General features: G+C 33.5%; 1 protein-coding gene across 2 annotated transcripts in view; it reads right to left on the reverse strand.

The window, feature by feature from the left end:
* LOC106604056 (large neutral amino acids transporter small subunit 4) overlaps positions 1-6,857 on the reverse strand; it is a 56,957-nt gene extending 50,100 nt beyond the window's left edge. Inside the window, exons 1-2 of one of the 2 annotated variants that reach the window (XM_045717486.1) lie at positions 6,667-6,857; positions 4,589-4,916 (exon numbers count right to left, since the gene is read on the reverse strand). In XM_045717486.1, the coding sequence (XP_045573442.1) occupies positions 4,589-4,748 (160 nt within the window). In that variant the 5' untranslated portion in view covers positions 4,749-4,916; positions 6,667-6,857. Of the gene's footprint in view, positions 1-4,588; positions 4,917-6,662 lie in introns of both variants that reach the window. The other variant, XM_045717485.1, reaches the window with a different exon arrangement.
* Positions 6,858-17,397: the final 10,540 nt, after the last annotated feature.

The following is a 17,397-nucleotide window of genomic DNA, read 5'->3' on the forward strand; positions in this document are numbered from 1 at the left end:
AGTGGTGACTGTAAAAAGTGATGTGTTGTTTATGCTGAGTGAGGTATATTTTGTAGCTGAGTCCAGCTGTTTAGGGTTACAGGTCTACTTCCTGTTAACAGACCTTTGGAATGGAACAGCCAACCACAACCCACAAGACCTCGCTAAGTATCATGGGATACCTGATTAGACCACACAGTCTCCCACATGCTGACTCTTCATTCTCTCATCCCTTTCCCTATACCTCTCTCTCTCGCTCTATTCCTCTCTCTCTCTATCTATCTATCTATCTATCTATATATATAAACTTAGCAAAAAAAGAAACGTCTCTTTTTCAGGACCCTGTCTTTCAAAGATAATTTGTAAATATCCAAATAACTTCACAGATCTTCATTGTAAAGGGTTTAAACACTGTTTCTCATGCTTGTTCAATGAACCATAAACAATTAATGAACATGCGCCTGTGGAACAGTTGTTAAGACACTAACAGCTTACAGACGGTAGACAATTAAGGTCACAGTTATGAACATTTAGGACAGTAAAGAGGCCTTTCTACTGACTCTGAAAAACACCAAAAGAAAGATGCCCAGGGTCTCTGCTCATCTGTGTGAACGTGCCTTAGGCATGTTGCAAGAAGGCATGAGGACTGCAGATGTGTCCAGGGTAATAAATTGTAATGTCCGTACTGTGAGACGCCTAACACAGCGCTACAGGGAGACAGGATGGACAGCTGATCATCCTCACAGTGGCAGACCACGTGTAACAACACCTGCACAGGATCGGTACATCCGAACATCACACCTGTGGGACAGGTACAGGATGGCAACAACAACTGCCCGAGTTACACCAGGAACGCACAATCCCTCCATCAGTGCTCAGACTGTCCGCAATAGGCTGAGAGAGGCTGGACTGAGGGCTTGTAGGCCTGTTGTAAAGGCAGGTCCTCACCAGACATCACCGGCAACAATGGGCACAAACCCACCGTCGCTGGACCAGACAGGACTGGCAAAAAGTGCTCTTCACTGACGAGTCATGGTTTTGTCTCAACAGGGGTCATGGTCGGATTCGCGTTTATCGTTGAAGGAATGAGTGTTACACCGAGGCCTGTACTCTGGAGCGGAATCGATTTGGAGGTGAAGGGTCCGTCATGGTCTGGGGCGGTGTGTCACAGCATCATCGGACTGAGCTTGTTGTCATTTCAGGCAATCTCAACGCTGTGCGTTACAGGGAAGACATCCTCCTCCCTCATGTGGTACCCTTCCTGCAGGCTCATCCTGACATGACCCTCCAGCATGACAATGCCTCCAGCCATACTGCTCGTTCTGTGCGTGATTTCCTGCAGGACAGGAATGTCAGTGTTCTGCCATGGCCAGCGAAGAACCCGGATCTCAATCCCATTGAGCACATCTGGGACCTGTTGGATCGGAGGGTGAGGGCTAGGGCCATTACCCCCAGAAATGTCTGGGAACTTGCAGGTGCCTTGGTGGAAGAGTGGGGTAACGTGGAGAACAACGTCAAATAGGATTCTCTCAAGATTGCTCTGTTGTCCAAAATCTTTCAGATTGTGAAATAAAACATATAAATTCTACATATAAATTGCATATACAGTGCCTTCAGAAAAAATTCACACCCCTTGAATTTTCAAAATGTTTTGTGTTACAGCCTGAATTTAAAATTGATTAAATGTAGATTTTTGGGTCATTGGCCTACACATCTTTTTTTTTTATTACTTTTTTTGAAAATCTGAAATGTATTGAGTCAATAAATATTCAACACCTTTGTTATGGTAAGCCTAAATAAGTTCAGGAGTAAAAATGTGCTTAACAAGTCACATCGTAAGTTAAATGGACTCACTCTGTGTTCAATAATAGTGTTTTACATGATTTATAAATCACTAGGGCACCTATTGGTAGATGGGAAAAATGTTTTTTTTTTTAAAGCAAACATTGAATATCCCTTTGAGCATGGTGAAGTTATTAATTACACATAGGATGGTGTATCAATACACCCTGTTACTACATAGATACAGGCGTCCTTCCTAACTCAGTTGCCGGAGAGGAAGGAAACCACCGATGGTGACTTTAAAACAGTTACAGAGTTAATTGGATGTGATCGACACCTAATGTTCCTGGCATCCTCCTAGACAGCTAATGTTCCTGGGTCCTCCCTCCTAGACACCTAATGTTCCTGGGGTCTCCCTCCTAGATACCTAATGTTCCTGGGGTCTCCCTCCTAGATACCTAATGTTCCTGGGGTCTCCCTCCTAGATACCTAATGTTCCTGGGGTCTCCCTCCTAGATACCTAATGTTCCTGGGGTCTCCCTCCTAGATACCTAATGTTCCTGGGGTCTCCCTCCTAGATACCTAATGTTCCTGGGGTCTCCCTCCTAGACACCTAATGTTCCTGGGGTCTCCCTCCTAGATACCTAATGTTCCTGGGTCCTCCCTCCTAGATACCTAATGTTCCTGGGGTCTCCCTCCTAGACAGCTAATGTTCCTGGGGTCTCCCTCCTAGATACCTAATGTTCCTGGGGTCTCCCTCCTAGACACCTAATGTTCCTGGGGTCTCCCTCCTAGATACCTAATGTTCCTGGGGTCTCCCTCCTAGATACCTAATGTTCCTGGGGTCTCCCTCCTAGATACCTAATGTTCCTGGGGTCTCCCTCCTAGATACCTAATGTTCCTGGGGTCTCCCTCCTAGATACCTAATGTTCCTGGGGTCTCCCTCCTAGACACCTAATGTTCCTGGGGTCCTCCCTCCTAGATACCTAATGTTCCTGGGGTCTCCCTCCTAGATACCTAATGTTCCTGGGGTCTCCCTCCTAGACACCTAATGTTCCTGGGGTCTCCCTCCTAGATACCTAATGTTCCTGGGGTCTCCCTCCTAGACACCTAATGTTCCTGGGGTCTCCTAGACACCTAATGTTCCTGGGGTCTCCCTCCTAGACACCTAATGTTCCTGGGGTCTCCCTCCTAGATACCTAATGTTCCTGGGGTCTCCCTCCTAGATACCTAATGTTCCTGGGGTCTCCCTCCTAGATACCTAATGTTCCTGGGGTCTCCTAGACACCTAATGTTCCTGGGGTCTCCCTCCTAGATACCTAATGTTCCTGGGGTCTCCTAGACACCTAATGTTCCTGGGGTCTCCCTCCTAGACACCTAATGTTCCTGGGGTCTCCCTCCTAGATACCTAATGTTCCTGGGGTCTCCCTCCTAGATACCTAATGTTCCTGGGGTCTCCCTCCTAGATACCTAATGTTCCTGGGGTCTCCTAGACACCTAATGTTCCTGGGGTCTCCCTCCTAGATACCTAATGTTCCTGGGGTCTCCTAGACACCTAATGTTCCTGGGGTCTCCCTCCTAGATACCTAATGTTCCTGGGGTCTCCCTCCTAGACACCTAATGTTCCTGGGGTCTCCCTCCTAGACACCTAATGTTCCTGGGGTCTCCCTCCTAGATACCTAATGTTCCTGGGGTCTCCCTCCTAGATACCTAATGTTCCTGGGGTCTCCCTCCTAGATACCTAATGTTCCTGGGGTCTCCCTCCTAGATACCTCATGTTCCTGGGGTCTCCCTCCTAGATACCTAATGTTCCTGGGGTCTCCCTCCTAGATACCTAATGTTCCTGGGGTCTCCCTCCTAGACACCTAATGTTCCTTTACATTTCTTTCTACATTTCTGGAATGTGTAATGTTTCATCTTTCCAGATTGAATTCAGCCTTTAATATCTGTGTGAGAGGTGAGGGATGTCAGAGAGAGAGAGAGAGTCTGTTACAGAGATGTTCATGTAGAAACCTATCACATGCTATAACCTCTCCCCATCCACCAGAGCCCTGCTACAGTCAGGAGAGGGTGAACGACGGCTCTCACGTTCACAGTACTCTGAATAATCACCCTGCTACATTCAGGGTGATCGACGGCTCTCACGTTCACAGTACTCTGAATAATCACCCTGCTACATTCAGGGTGAACGACGGCTCTCACGTTCACAGTACTCTGAATAATCACCCTGCTACAAGTTGTGGAGAAGTTCATTAAAGGTTGTGGAGAGGTTACATAAAGGTTGTGGAGAAGTTATATAAAGGTTGTGGAGAGTTTACATGAAGGTTGTGGAGAAATTCAAGGTTGTGGAGAGGTTACATAAAGGTTGTGGAGAAGTTATATAAAGGTTGTGGAGAAATTCATTAAAGGTTGTGGAGAGGTTACATGAAGGTTGTGTAGAGGTTACATGAAGGTTGTGGAGAAATTCAAGGTTGTGGAGAAATTCATAAAGGTTGTGGAGAGGTTACATAAAAGTTGTGTAGAGGTTACATGAAGGTTGTGGAGAAATTCAAGGTTGTGTAGCGGTTACATAAAGGTTGTGGAGAGGTTACATAAAGGTTGTGTAGAGGTTACATAAATGTTGTGGAGAAATTCATAAAGCTTGTGTTGAAATTCATAAAGGTTGTGTAGAGGTTACATAAAGGTTGTGTAGAGGTTACATAAAGGTTGTGGAGAGGTTACATAAAGGTTGTGTAGAGATAACATAAAGCTTGTGTTGAAATTCATAAAGGTTGTGGAGACGTTACATAAAGGTTGTGGAGAGGTTACATAAAGGTTGTGCTCTTACCTTCTCCATTGCACATGTAGGAGTAGTAGCCTTCGGACTTGAGCATGATGAGTAACGATCCCCAGCCCAGCAGGACAGCTGAGAACAGCAGGTTTTCTATGATGGCTGTCACCGCCATCCACCAGCGCCTGGCAAATGCTGTGGCCAGGGACGGAGCCATGACCAGACAGGAGAGGAGAATAGGGGGGAGAGAAACGGGGAGTCTAGAGGCCTGAGGTCAAAGTTCAGAGAACGGGAAGAGCTGAGAGTGAGGAGAAGACCGGGAAGCAGCAAATGTTTAGTGACAAGAGACCCTCAGCTAGTAGTCTGGTGATCAGGGTTCACAGGTCTGGGGAGAGAGAGGAGACAGAGAGAGAGAGAGGGGGAGAGAGGGGGACAGAGAGAGAGGGGAGAGAGAGAGAGAGAGAGAGAGAGAGAGAGAGAGAGAGAGAGAGAGAGAGAGAGAGAGAGAGAGAGGGGGGGAGAGAGGGGGACAGAGAGAGAGAGAGGGAGAGACAGAGAGAGAGAGGGGGAGAGAGAGAGGCGAGAGAGAGAGAGAGAGAGAGATTATTCCAGCCGTTCTGAACACTGGGCAGTAGTTGTTGAAAATTCAATATGATCCCATGTACATTAATTACTGGTACTTTATTGATGCTGATGGTCCTCTGTATTATTGAAATGTCTGACTGTTGATGAACCTTCTCCCCCATTACATCTCACAACTCTAAAGGTGAAACCATGTGACCACGTGGTCCTTTGACCTTCAGGCTGATTCATACTCTTTCTCTTTTCTCCTGCTCTCTCTTCATGAGGGTGAGAGTCCTTCCCTCCCTCCCTCCCTCCCTCCCTCAGCTATAGGACACATGGACGCACACACTGACCTGGTGTAATTACCTAGGCAACACCTCTAGATTATATTGTAGATAGTTACACATTAACAGCGGTGACACGTCGTCCATGTTCAGCTACAGTATCAAAGTCTCCCCCAACAGACAGTGGAAGAGGAGAGAGTTAGTTACGCGCTGGTGATAATAACATGACTTCTGTTCAGTGTGGGAACTGATGAAGGATAAACTGGACTTGCTGGCTGGCTGGCTCTCTCTCCCTCTCTCTTGTTCCTTCCCCTCCCTCACTCCTCTCTGTCTCTCTCTCTCCCCCCTCTCCTTCCTTCCTTCCTTCCTTCCTTCCTTCCCCTCCCTCACTCCTCTCTCTCTCTCTCTCTCTCTTGTTCCTTCCCCTCCCCTCACTCCTCTCTCTCCCTCTCTCTTGTTCCTTCCCCTCCCTCACTCCTCTCTCTCTCTCTCTCTCTCCCCTCTCTCCCTCTCTCTTGTTCCTTCCCCTCCCTCACTCCTCTCTCTCTCTCTCTCCCCCCTCTCCTTCCTTCCTTCCTTCCTTCCTTCCCCTCCCTCACACCTCTCTCTCTCTCTCTCTCTCCCCTCTCTCTCTTTCCTTGCCCTCCCTCACTCTCTCCCCCCTCTCTCTCGCCCCTCTCTCTCTCTTTCCTTGCCCTCCCTCACTCCCCTCACTCTGTCTCTCTCTCTCTCTCCCCTCTCTCTCTCCCCTCTCTCGCTCTCTCTTTCCTTCCCCTCCCTCCCCCTCAATACATTATCTGCCCAACGGCGCATCCCAATCCGCAGCACTGCAAAATAAACGGCAGATAAACAAAACGGATGAAAACACTGTGGCCCCGTCGGCACTTTTCTAATCATAACTCTGGAGCCAAAACTGCTTGAGAGAATAAGGCCAAACCATTAGCTCATAATGACCTAGACAGCTAGTGGACAGCGTACTGAATTCAGCAGGCTGACACACAACCATCTATCAATACATTCTGTTGTCCATATTCAACTTCTTATATTAAACATCACTCGCCCAGAGATATACATCAGATACATGGTTTCACCGATGGAAATACAAAGATGAGTTCTTCCAAGCTTCTATTGCTTATTATTAATTAACATGGGAAGAAATAAGGTGATTTAACATACAACATTAAAACACTATTTCCAATCTATTCAGCGTAGACAGTTTGTACTAACAGTATCCTAGGTGAAGACAAGTATGGCTCCATGCAGTTATATTACAGGCCAGTTACCTACTGGTAGCCTAGTCCCCGACGCACACAGGAGTTCAGTTTGATGTTGTTCAGAACTCTGAGGGCTTCTTGTCTTGCTGTGGTCCTGGTCAATCGTACCGGCATCTGGACGGGGGAAGCCCTTTATATGCACCTCGAACCGGGGAAAACATCTCAAACTTACTATTGGCTTTCTGAGGTGCCACTGGAACACTGCTGCAGCCAATCAGAGCTCCCCCTCACAGTCGCCCTCTACGGGTTCCACGGAGGAAAAGAGAGAGAGAGAGACAAAGAGCTGAGGCACAGGAAATATATTGACAAAGACTTATGTTTTGATTAAGATTTGGAACTGGGCGTTTATAATAGTGAAGTCATTTCATTGTATTTATTTAGCCAGGATAATATACTCAGCAATAATTGACAATGTTTAGCAGGGAGTCCTGCGTTTCAAGAGTAAGGTCAAACAAAGTCACGGAAACAGAAAGACAAAGCAGAGTGGAGATGAGGATGGACTCTATCTATAGTATCTATCTATCTATCTATAGTATCTATCTATCTATCTATAGTATCTATCTATCTATCTATAGTATCTATCTATCTATCTATAGTATCTATCTATCTATCTATAGTATCTGTCAATCTATCTATAGTATCTGTCAATCTATCTATAGTATCTATCTATCTATAGTATCTATCTATCTATAGTATCTATCTATCTATAGTATCTATCTATCTATCTATAGTATCTATCTATCTATCTATCTATAGTATCTATCTATCTATCTATCTATAGTATCTATCTATAGTATCTACCTATCTATCTATAGTATCTATCTATAGTATCTATCTATATATCTATCTATAGTATCTATCTATAGTATCTATCTATCTATCTATCTATAGTATCTATCTATAGTATCTATCTATAGTATCTATCTATAGTATCTATCTATAGTATCTATCTATCTATCTATCTATCTATAGTATCTATCTGTCAATCTATCTATCTATAGTATCTATCTATCTATAGTATCTATCTATAGTATCTATCTATCAATCTATAGTATCTATCTATCTATCTATCTATAGTATCTATCTGTCAATCTATCTATCTATAGTATCTATCTATCTATAGTATCTATCTATAGTATCTATCTATCTATCTATAGTATCTATCTATCTATCTATAGTATCTATCTATCTATCTATAGTATCTATCTATCTATAGTATCTATCTATCTATCTATCTATCTATCTATCTATCTATCTATCTATCTATAGTATCTATCTATCTATCTATAGTATCTATCTATCTATAGTATCTATCTATCTATCTATAGTATCTATCTATCTATCTATAGTATCTATCTATCTATCTATCTATAGTATCTATCTATAGTATCTATCTATCTATCTATAGTATCTATCTATAGTATCTATCTATCTATCTATAGTATCTATCTATAGTATCTATCTATCTATCTATAGTATCTATCTATATTATCTATCTATCTATCTATAGTATCTATCTATAGTATCTATCTATCTATCTATCTATCTATCTATAGTATCTATCTGTCAATCTATCTATCTATAGTATCTATATATCTATAGTATCTATCTATAGTATCTATCTATCTATCTATAGTATCTATCTATCTATCTATAGTATCTATCTATCTATCTATCTATAGTATCTATCTGTCAATCTATCTATCTATAGTATCTATCTATCTATCTATAGTATCTATCTATCTATCTATAGTATCTATCTATCTATCTATAGTATCTATCTATCTATAGTATCTATCTATCTATAGTATCTATCTATCTATAGTATCTATCTATAGTATCTATCAAATCTATCTATCTATAGTATCTATCTATCTATCTATCTATCTATCTATCTATCTATCTATCTATCTATCTATCTATCTATCTATCTATCTATCTATCTATCTATCTATCTATCTATAGTATCTATCTATGTATCTATAGTATCTATCTACCTATCTATAGTATCTATCTATCTATCTATCTATAGTATCTATCTATCTATAGTATCTATCAATCTATAGTATCTATCTATCTATCTATCTATCTATAGTATCTATCTATCTATCTATCTATCTATCTATCTATCTATCTATCTATCTATCTATCTATCTATCTATAGTATCTGTCTATCTATAGTATATATCTATAGTATCTATCTATAGTATCTATCTACCTATCTATAGTATCTATCAATCTATAGTATCTATCTATATATCTATCTATCTATCTATCTATCTACCTATCTATAGTATCTATCTATCTATAGTATCTGTCTATCTATAGTATCTATCAATCTATAGTATCTATCTATTTATAGTATCTATCTATTTATAGTATCTATCTATTTATAGTATCTATCTATCTATAGTATCTATCTATCTATAGTATCTATCTATCTATCTATCTATAGTATCTATCTATCTATAGTATCTATCAATCTATAGTATCTATCTATAGTATCTATCTATAGTATCTATCTATCTATCTATAGTATCTATCTATAGTATCTATCTATCTATCTATCTATAGTATCTGTCTATCTATAGTATCTATCTATCTATCTATCTATCTATCTATCTATCTATAGTATCTATCTATCTATCTATCTATCTATCTATCTATAGTATCTATCTATCTATCTATAGTATCTATCTATCTATAGTATCTATCTATCTATCTATAGTATCTATCTATCTATAGTATCTATCTATCTATAGTATCTATCTATAGTATCTATCTATCTATCTATCTATAGTATATATCTATCTATAGTATCTATCTATCTATCTAATCTATCTATCTATAGTATCTATCTATCTATCTATCTAATCTATCTATCTATAGTATCTATCTATCTATCTATCTATAGTATCTATCTATCTATAGTATTTATCTATCTATCTATAGTATCTATCTATCTATCTATCTATCTATCTATCTATCTATCTATCTATCTATCTATCTATAGTATCTATCTATCTATCTATCTATAGTATCTGTCAATCTATCTATAGTATCTATCTATCTATCTATCTATCTATCTATAGTATCTGTCAATCTATCTATAGTATCTATCTATCTATCTATCTATCTATCTATCTATAGTATCTGTCAATCTATCTATAGTATCTATCTATCTATCTATCTATCTATCTATAGTATCTATCTATCTATCTATCTATCTATCTATCTATAGTATCTGTCAATCTATCTATAGTATCTATCTATAGTATCTATCTATCTATCTATCTATCTATCTATCTATCTATCTATCTATCTATCTATCTATCTATAGTATCTGTCAATCTATCTATAGTATCTATCTATCTATAGTATCTATCTATAGTATCTATAGTATCTATCTATCTATCTATCTATCTATCTATCTATAGTATCTATCTATAGTATCTATCTATCTATCTATCTATCTATAGTATCTATCTATCTATCTATCTATAGTATCTATCTATCTATAGTATCTATAGTATCTATCTATCTATCTATAGTATCTATCTATCTATCTATCTATAGTATCTGTCAATCTATCTATCTATCTATCTATAGTATCTGTCTATCTTCATTCATCTATCTGTCTATCTATCTATAGTATCTATAGTATCTATCTATCTATAGTATCTATCTATCTATCTATCTATCTATCTATCTATCTATCTATCTATAGTATCTATCAATCTGTCTATAGTATCTATCTATCTATCTATCTATAGTATCTATCAATCTATATATAGTATATATCTATAGTATCGTTCAATCTATCTGTAGTATCTATCTATAGTATCTATCTATCTATCTATCTATCTATAGTATCTATCAATCTATAGTATCTATCAATCTATCTATAGTATCTATCTATCTATCTATCTATAGTATCTATCTATAGTATCTATAGTATCTATCTATCTATCTATCTATCTATAGTATCTATCTATCTATAGTATCTATCTATCTATCTATAGTATCTATCTATCTATCTATCTATAGTATCTATCTATCTATAGTATCTATCTATAGTATCTATCTATCTATCTATCTATAGTATCTATCTATCTATAGTATCTATCTATCTATCTATCTATCTATCTATAGTATCTATCTATCTATCTATAGTATCTATCAATCTATCTATAGTATCTATCTATCTATCTATAGTATCTATCTATCTATCTATAGTATCTATCTATCTATCTATCTATCTATAGTATCTATCTATCTATCTATCTATCTATCTATAGTATCTATCTATCTATCTATAGTATCTATCTATGTATCTATCTATCTATAGTATCTATAGTATCTATCTATAGTATCTATCTATAGTATCTATCAATCTATCTATAGTATCTATCTATAGTATCTATCTATCTGTAGTATCTATCTATAGTATCTATCTATCTATAGTATCTATCTATCTATCGTATCTATCTATCTATAGTATCTATCTATCTATCTATCTATAGTATCTATCTATGTATCTATAGTATCTATCTATGTATCTATCTATCTATAGTATCTATCTATCTATGTATCTATCTATAGTATCTATCATATCTATCTATAGTATCTATCGTATCTATCTATCTATAGTATCTATCTATCTATAGTATCTATCTATCTATAGTATCTATCTATCTATAGTATCTATCTATCTATCTATCTATCTATAGTATCTATCTATCTATAGTATCTATCTATCTATAGTATCTATCTATCTATAGTATCTATGTATAGTATCTGTCTATAGTATCTATAGTATCTATCTATCTATCTATAGTATCTATCTATCTATCTATAGTATCTATCTATCTATAGTATCTATCTATCTATAGTATCTATCTATCTATCTATAGTATCTATCTATCTATCTATAGTATCTATCTATCTATATATCTATAGTATCTATAGTATCTATCTATAGTATCTATCTATAGTATATATCTATAGTATCTATCTATCTATAGTATCTATCTATAGTATATATCTATCTATAGTATCTATCTATCTATCTATAGTATCTATCTATCTATAGTATCTATCTATCTATAGTATCTATCTATCGTATCTATCTATCTATAGTATCTATCTATTTATCTATCTATAGTATCTATCTATCTATCTATAGTATCTATCTATGTATCTATAGTATCTATCTATGTATCTATCTATCTATCTATCTATCTATAGTATCTATCTATAGTATCTATCTATAGTATCTATCTATCTATAGTATCTATCTATCTATCTATCTATCTATCTATCTATCTATCTATAGTATCTATCTATCTATAGTATCTATCTATCTATAGTATCTATCTATAGTATCTATCTATAGTATCTATCTATCTATAGTATCTATCTATAGTATCTATCTATCTATCTATAGTATCTATACATCTATCTATCTATAGTATCTATCTATCTATACATCTATCTATCTATCTATCTATCTATCTATCTATCTATAGTATCTATACATCTATCTATCTATCTATCTATCTATAGTATCTATCTATCTATAGTATCTATCTATCTATAGTATCTATCTATCTATCGTATCTATCTATCTATAGTATCTATCTATCTATCTATCTATAGTATCTATCTATATCTATCTATCTATCTATCTATAGTATCTATCTATCTATCTATAGTATCTATCTATAGTATCTATCTATCTATAGTATCTATCTATCTATCTATAGTATCTATCTATAGTATCTATCTATAGTATCTATCTATCTATAGTATCTATCTATCTATAGTATCTATCTATCTATCTATCTATAGTATCTATCTATCTATAGTATCTATCTATCTATAGTATCTATCTATCTATAGTATCTATCTATCTATAGTATCTATGTATAGTATCTGTCTATAGTATCTATAGTATCTATATATCTATCTATAGTATCTATATATCTATCTATAGTATCTATCTATCGTATCTATCTATCTATAGTATCTATCTATAGTATCTATAGTATCTATCTATCTATCTATAGTATCTATCTATCTATAGTATCTATCTATCTATAGTATCTATCTATCTATAGTATCTATCTATCTATCTATCTATCTATCTATCTATCTATAGTATCTATCTATCTATAGTATCTATCTATCTATCTATCTATCTATCTATCTATCTATAGTATCTATCTATCTATAGTATCTATCTATCTATAGTATCTATCTATCTATAGTATCTATCTATAGTATCTGTCTATAGTATCTATAGTATCTATATATCTATCTATAGTATCTATCTATCCTATCTATCTATCTAATCTATCTATCTATAGTATCTATCTATCTATAGTATCTATCTATCTATAGTATCTATCTATATTATCTATCTATAGTATCTGTCTATAGTATCGGTCTATAGTATCTATCCATCTATAGTATCTATATATCTATCTATAGTATCTATCTATAGTATCTATCTATCTATAGTATCTATCTATCTATAGTATCTATCTATCTATCTATAGTATCTATCTATCTATCTATCTATCTATCTATAGTATCTATCTATCTATCTATCTATAGTATCTATAGTATCTATCTATCTATAGTATCTATCTATCTATAGTATCTATCTCTAGTATCTATCTACCTATCTATCTATAGTATCTATCTATCTATCTATAGTATCTATCTATGTATCTATAGTATCTATCTATGTATCTATCTATCTATAGTATCTATCTATCTATCTATAGTATCTATCTATAGTATCTATCTATAGTATCTATCTATCTATAGTATCTATCTATCTATAGTATCTATCTATCTATCTATCTATCTATAGTATCTATCTATCTATAGTATCTATCTATCTATAGTATCTATGTATAGTATCTGTCTATAGTATCTATCTATCTATAGTATCTATGTATAGTATCTGTCTATAGTATCTATAGTATCTATATATCTATCTATAGTATCTATATATCTATAGTATCTATCTATCTATAGTATCTATCTATTTATCTATCTATAGTATCTATCTATATTATCTATCTATCTATCTATAGTATCTATCTATCTATAGTATCTATCTATCTATAGTATCTATCTATCTATCGTATCTATCTATCTATAGTATCTATCTATTTATCTATCTATAGTATCTATCTATATTATCTATCTATCTATCTATAGTATCTATCTATGTATCTATAGTATCTATCTATGTATCTATCTATCTATAGTATCTATCTATCTATCTATCTATAGTATCTATCTATAGTATCTATCTATAGTATCTATCTATAGTATCTATCTATCTATAGTATCTATCTATCTATAGTATCTATCTATCTATAGTATCTATCTATCTATCTATCTATAGTATCTATCTATCTATAGTATCTATCTATCTATAGTATCTATCTATCTATAGTATCTATCTATCTATAGTATCTATCTATAGTATCTGTCTATATCTATCTATCTATCTATAGTATCTATCTATCTATCTATAGTATCTATCTATCGTATCTATCTATCTATAGTATCTATCTATAGTATCTATAGTATCTATCTATCTATCTATAGTATCTATCTATCTATAGTATCTATCTATCTATAGTATCTATCTATCTATAGTATCTATCTATCTATCTATCTATAGTATCTATCTATCTATAGTATCTATCTATCTATAGTATCTATCTATCTATCTATCTATCTATCTATAGTATCTATCTATCTATAGTATCTATCTATCTATAGTATCTATCTATCTATAGTATCTATCTATAGTATCTGTCTATAGTATCTATAGTATCTATATATCTATCTATAGTATCTATCTATCCTATCTATCTATCTAATCTATCTATCTATAGTATCTATCTATCTATAGTATCTATCTATCTATAGTATCTATCTATATTATCTATCTATAGTATCTGTCTATAGTATCTGTCTATAGTATCTATCCATCTATAGTATCTATATATCTATCTATAGTATCTATATATCTATCTATAGTATCTATCTATAGTATCTATCTATCTATAGTATCTATCTATCTATAGTATCTATCTATCTATCTATAGTATCTATCTATCTATCTATCTATCTATCTATAGTATCTATCTATCTATCTATCTATAGTATCTATAGTATCTATCTATCTATAGTATCTATCTATCTATCTATCTATAGTATCTATCTCTAGTATCTATCTACCTATCTATCTATAGTATCTATCTACCTATCTATCTATAGTATCTATCTATCTATATATCTATCTATAGTATCTATCTATCTATAGTATCTATCTATCTACACTGGTTCCAACTGTTTATAGTCTGTCCCTTCATACATTCACCTCCAGCTGTATCTATCTATCTATATATCTATCTATAGTATCTATACATCTATAGTATCTATCCATCTATAGTATCTATAGTATCTATAGTATCTATCTATCTATAGTATCTATCTATCTATCTATAGTATCTATCTATCTATCTATCTATAGTATCTATCTATCTATCTATAGTATCTATCTATCTATAGTATCTATCTATAGTATCTATCTATCTATCTATAGTATCTATCTATCTATAGTATCTATCTATCTATCTATAGTATCTATCTATCTATCTATCTATAGTATCTATCTATCTATCTATCTATAGTATCTATCTATCTATCTATAGTATCTATCTATCTATCTATCTATAGTATCTATCTATCTATCTATCTATAGTATCTATCTATCTATCTATCTATCTATCTATCTATAGTATCTATCTATCTATCTATAGTATCTATCTATAGTATCTATCTATCTATCTATAGTATCTAGCTATAGTATCTATCTATCTATATATCTATAGTATCTATCTATAGTATCTATCTATAGTATATATCTAGAGTATATATCTATCTATAGTATCTATCTATAGTATATATATATCTATAGTATCTATCTATAGTATCTATCTATCTATAGTATCTATCTATCGTATCTATCTATCTATAGTATCTATCTCTTTATCTATCTATAGTATCTATCTATTTATCTATCTATAGTATCTATCTATGTATCTATCTATCTATAGTATCTATCTATAGTATCTATCTATAGTATCTATCTATAGTATCTATCTATAGTATCTATCTATCTATAGTATCTATCTATCTATAGTATCTATCTATAGTATCTATATATCTATAGTATCTATCTATCTATCTATCTATCTATCTATCTATCTATCTATAGTATCTATCTATCTATCTATCTATAGTATCTATCTATCTATAGTATCTATCTATCTATAGTATCTATCTATCTATAGTATCTATGTATAGTATCTGTCTATAGTATCTATAGTATCTATATATCTATCTATAGTATCTATATATCTATCTATAGTATCTATCTATCGTATCTATCTATCTATAGTATCTATCTATAGTATCTATAGTATCTATCTATCTATCTATAGTATCTATCTATCTATAGTATCTATCTATCTATAGTATCTATCTATAGTATCTGTCTATAGTATCTATAGTATCTATATATCTATCTATAGTATCTATCTATAGTATCTGTCTATAGTATCTATATATCTATCTATAGTATCTATATATCTATCTATAGTATCTATCTATCGTATCTATCTATCTATAGTATCTATCTATAGTATCTATAGTATCTATCTATCTATCTATAGTATCTATCTATCTATAGTATCTATCTATCTATAGTATCTATCTATAGTATCTGTCTATAGTATCTATAGTATCTATATATCTATCTATAGTATCTATCTATAGTATCTGTCTATAGTATCTATAGTATCTATATATCTATCTATAGTATCTATCTATCCTATCTATCTAATCTATCTATAGTACCTATCTATATTATCTATCTATAGTATCTGTCTATAGTATCTGTCTATAGTATCTATCCATCTATAGTATCTATCTATCTATAGTATCTATATATCTATAGTATCTATCTATCTATCTATCTATAGTATCTATCTATCTATAGTATCTATCTATCTATAGTATCTATCTATCTATAGTATCTATGTATAGTATCTGTCTATAGTATCTATAGTATCTATATATCTATCTATAGTATCTATATATCTATCTATAGTATCTATCTATCGTATCTATCTATCTATAGTATCTATCTATAGTATCTATAGTATCTATCTATCTATAGTATCTATCTATAGTATCTATCTATCTATAGTATCTATCTATCTATAGTATCTATCTATAGTATCTATCTATCTATAGTATCTATCTATCTATAGAATCTATCTATAGTATCTGTCTATAGTATCTATAGTATCTATATATCTATCTATAGTATCTATCTATCCTATCTATCTAATCTATCTATAGTACCTATCTATATTATCTATCTATAGTATCTGTCTATAGTATCTGTCTATAGTATCTATCCATCTATAGTATCTATCTATCTATAGTATCTATATATCTATCTATAGTATCTATCTATAGTATCTATCTATCTATAGTATCTATCTATCTATAGTATCTATCTATCTATAGTATCTATCTATCTATCTATCTATCTATAGTATCTATCTATCTATAGTATCTATCTATCTATAGTATCTATCTATCTATAGTATCTATGTATAGTATCTGTCTATAGTATCTATAG

The sequence above is a fragment of the Salmo salar genome, chromosome ssa04, assembly GCF_905237065.1.
Source record: "Salmo salar chromosome ssa04, Ssal_v3.1, whole genome shotgun sequence".
Taxonomy (NCBI): Eukaryota; Metazoa; Chordata; class Actinopteri; order Salmoniformes; family Salmonidae; genus Salmo; species Salmo salar.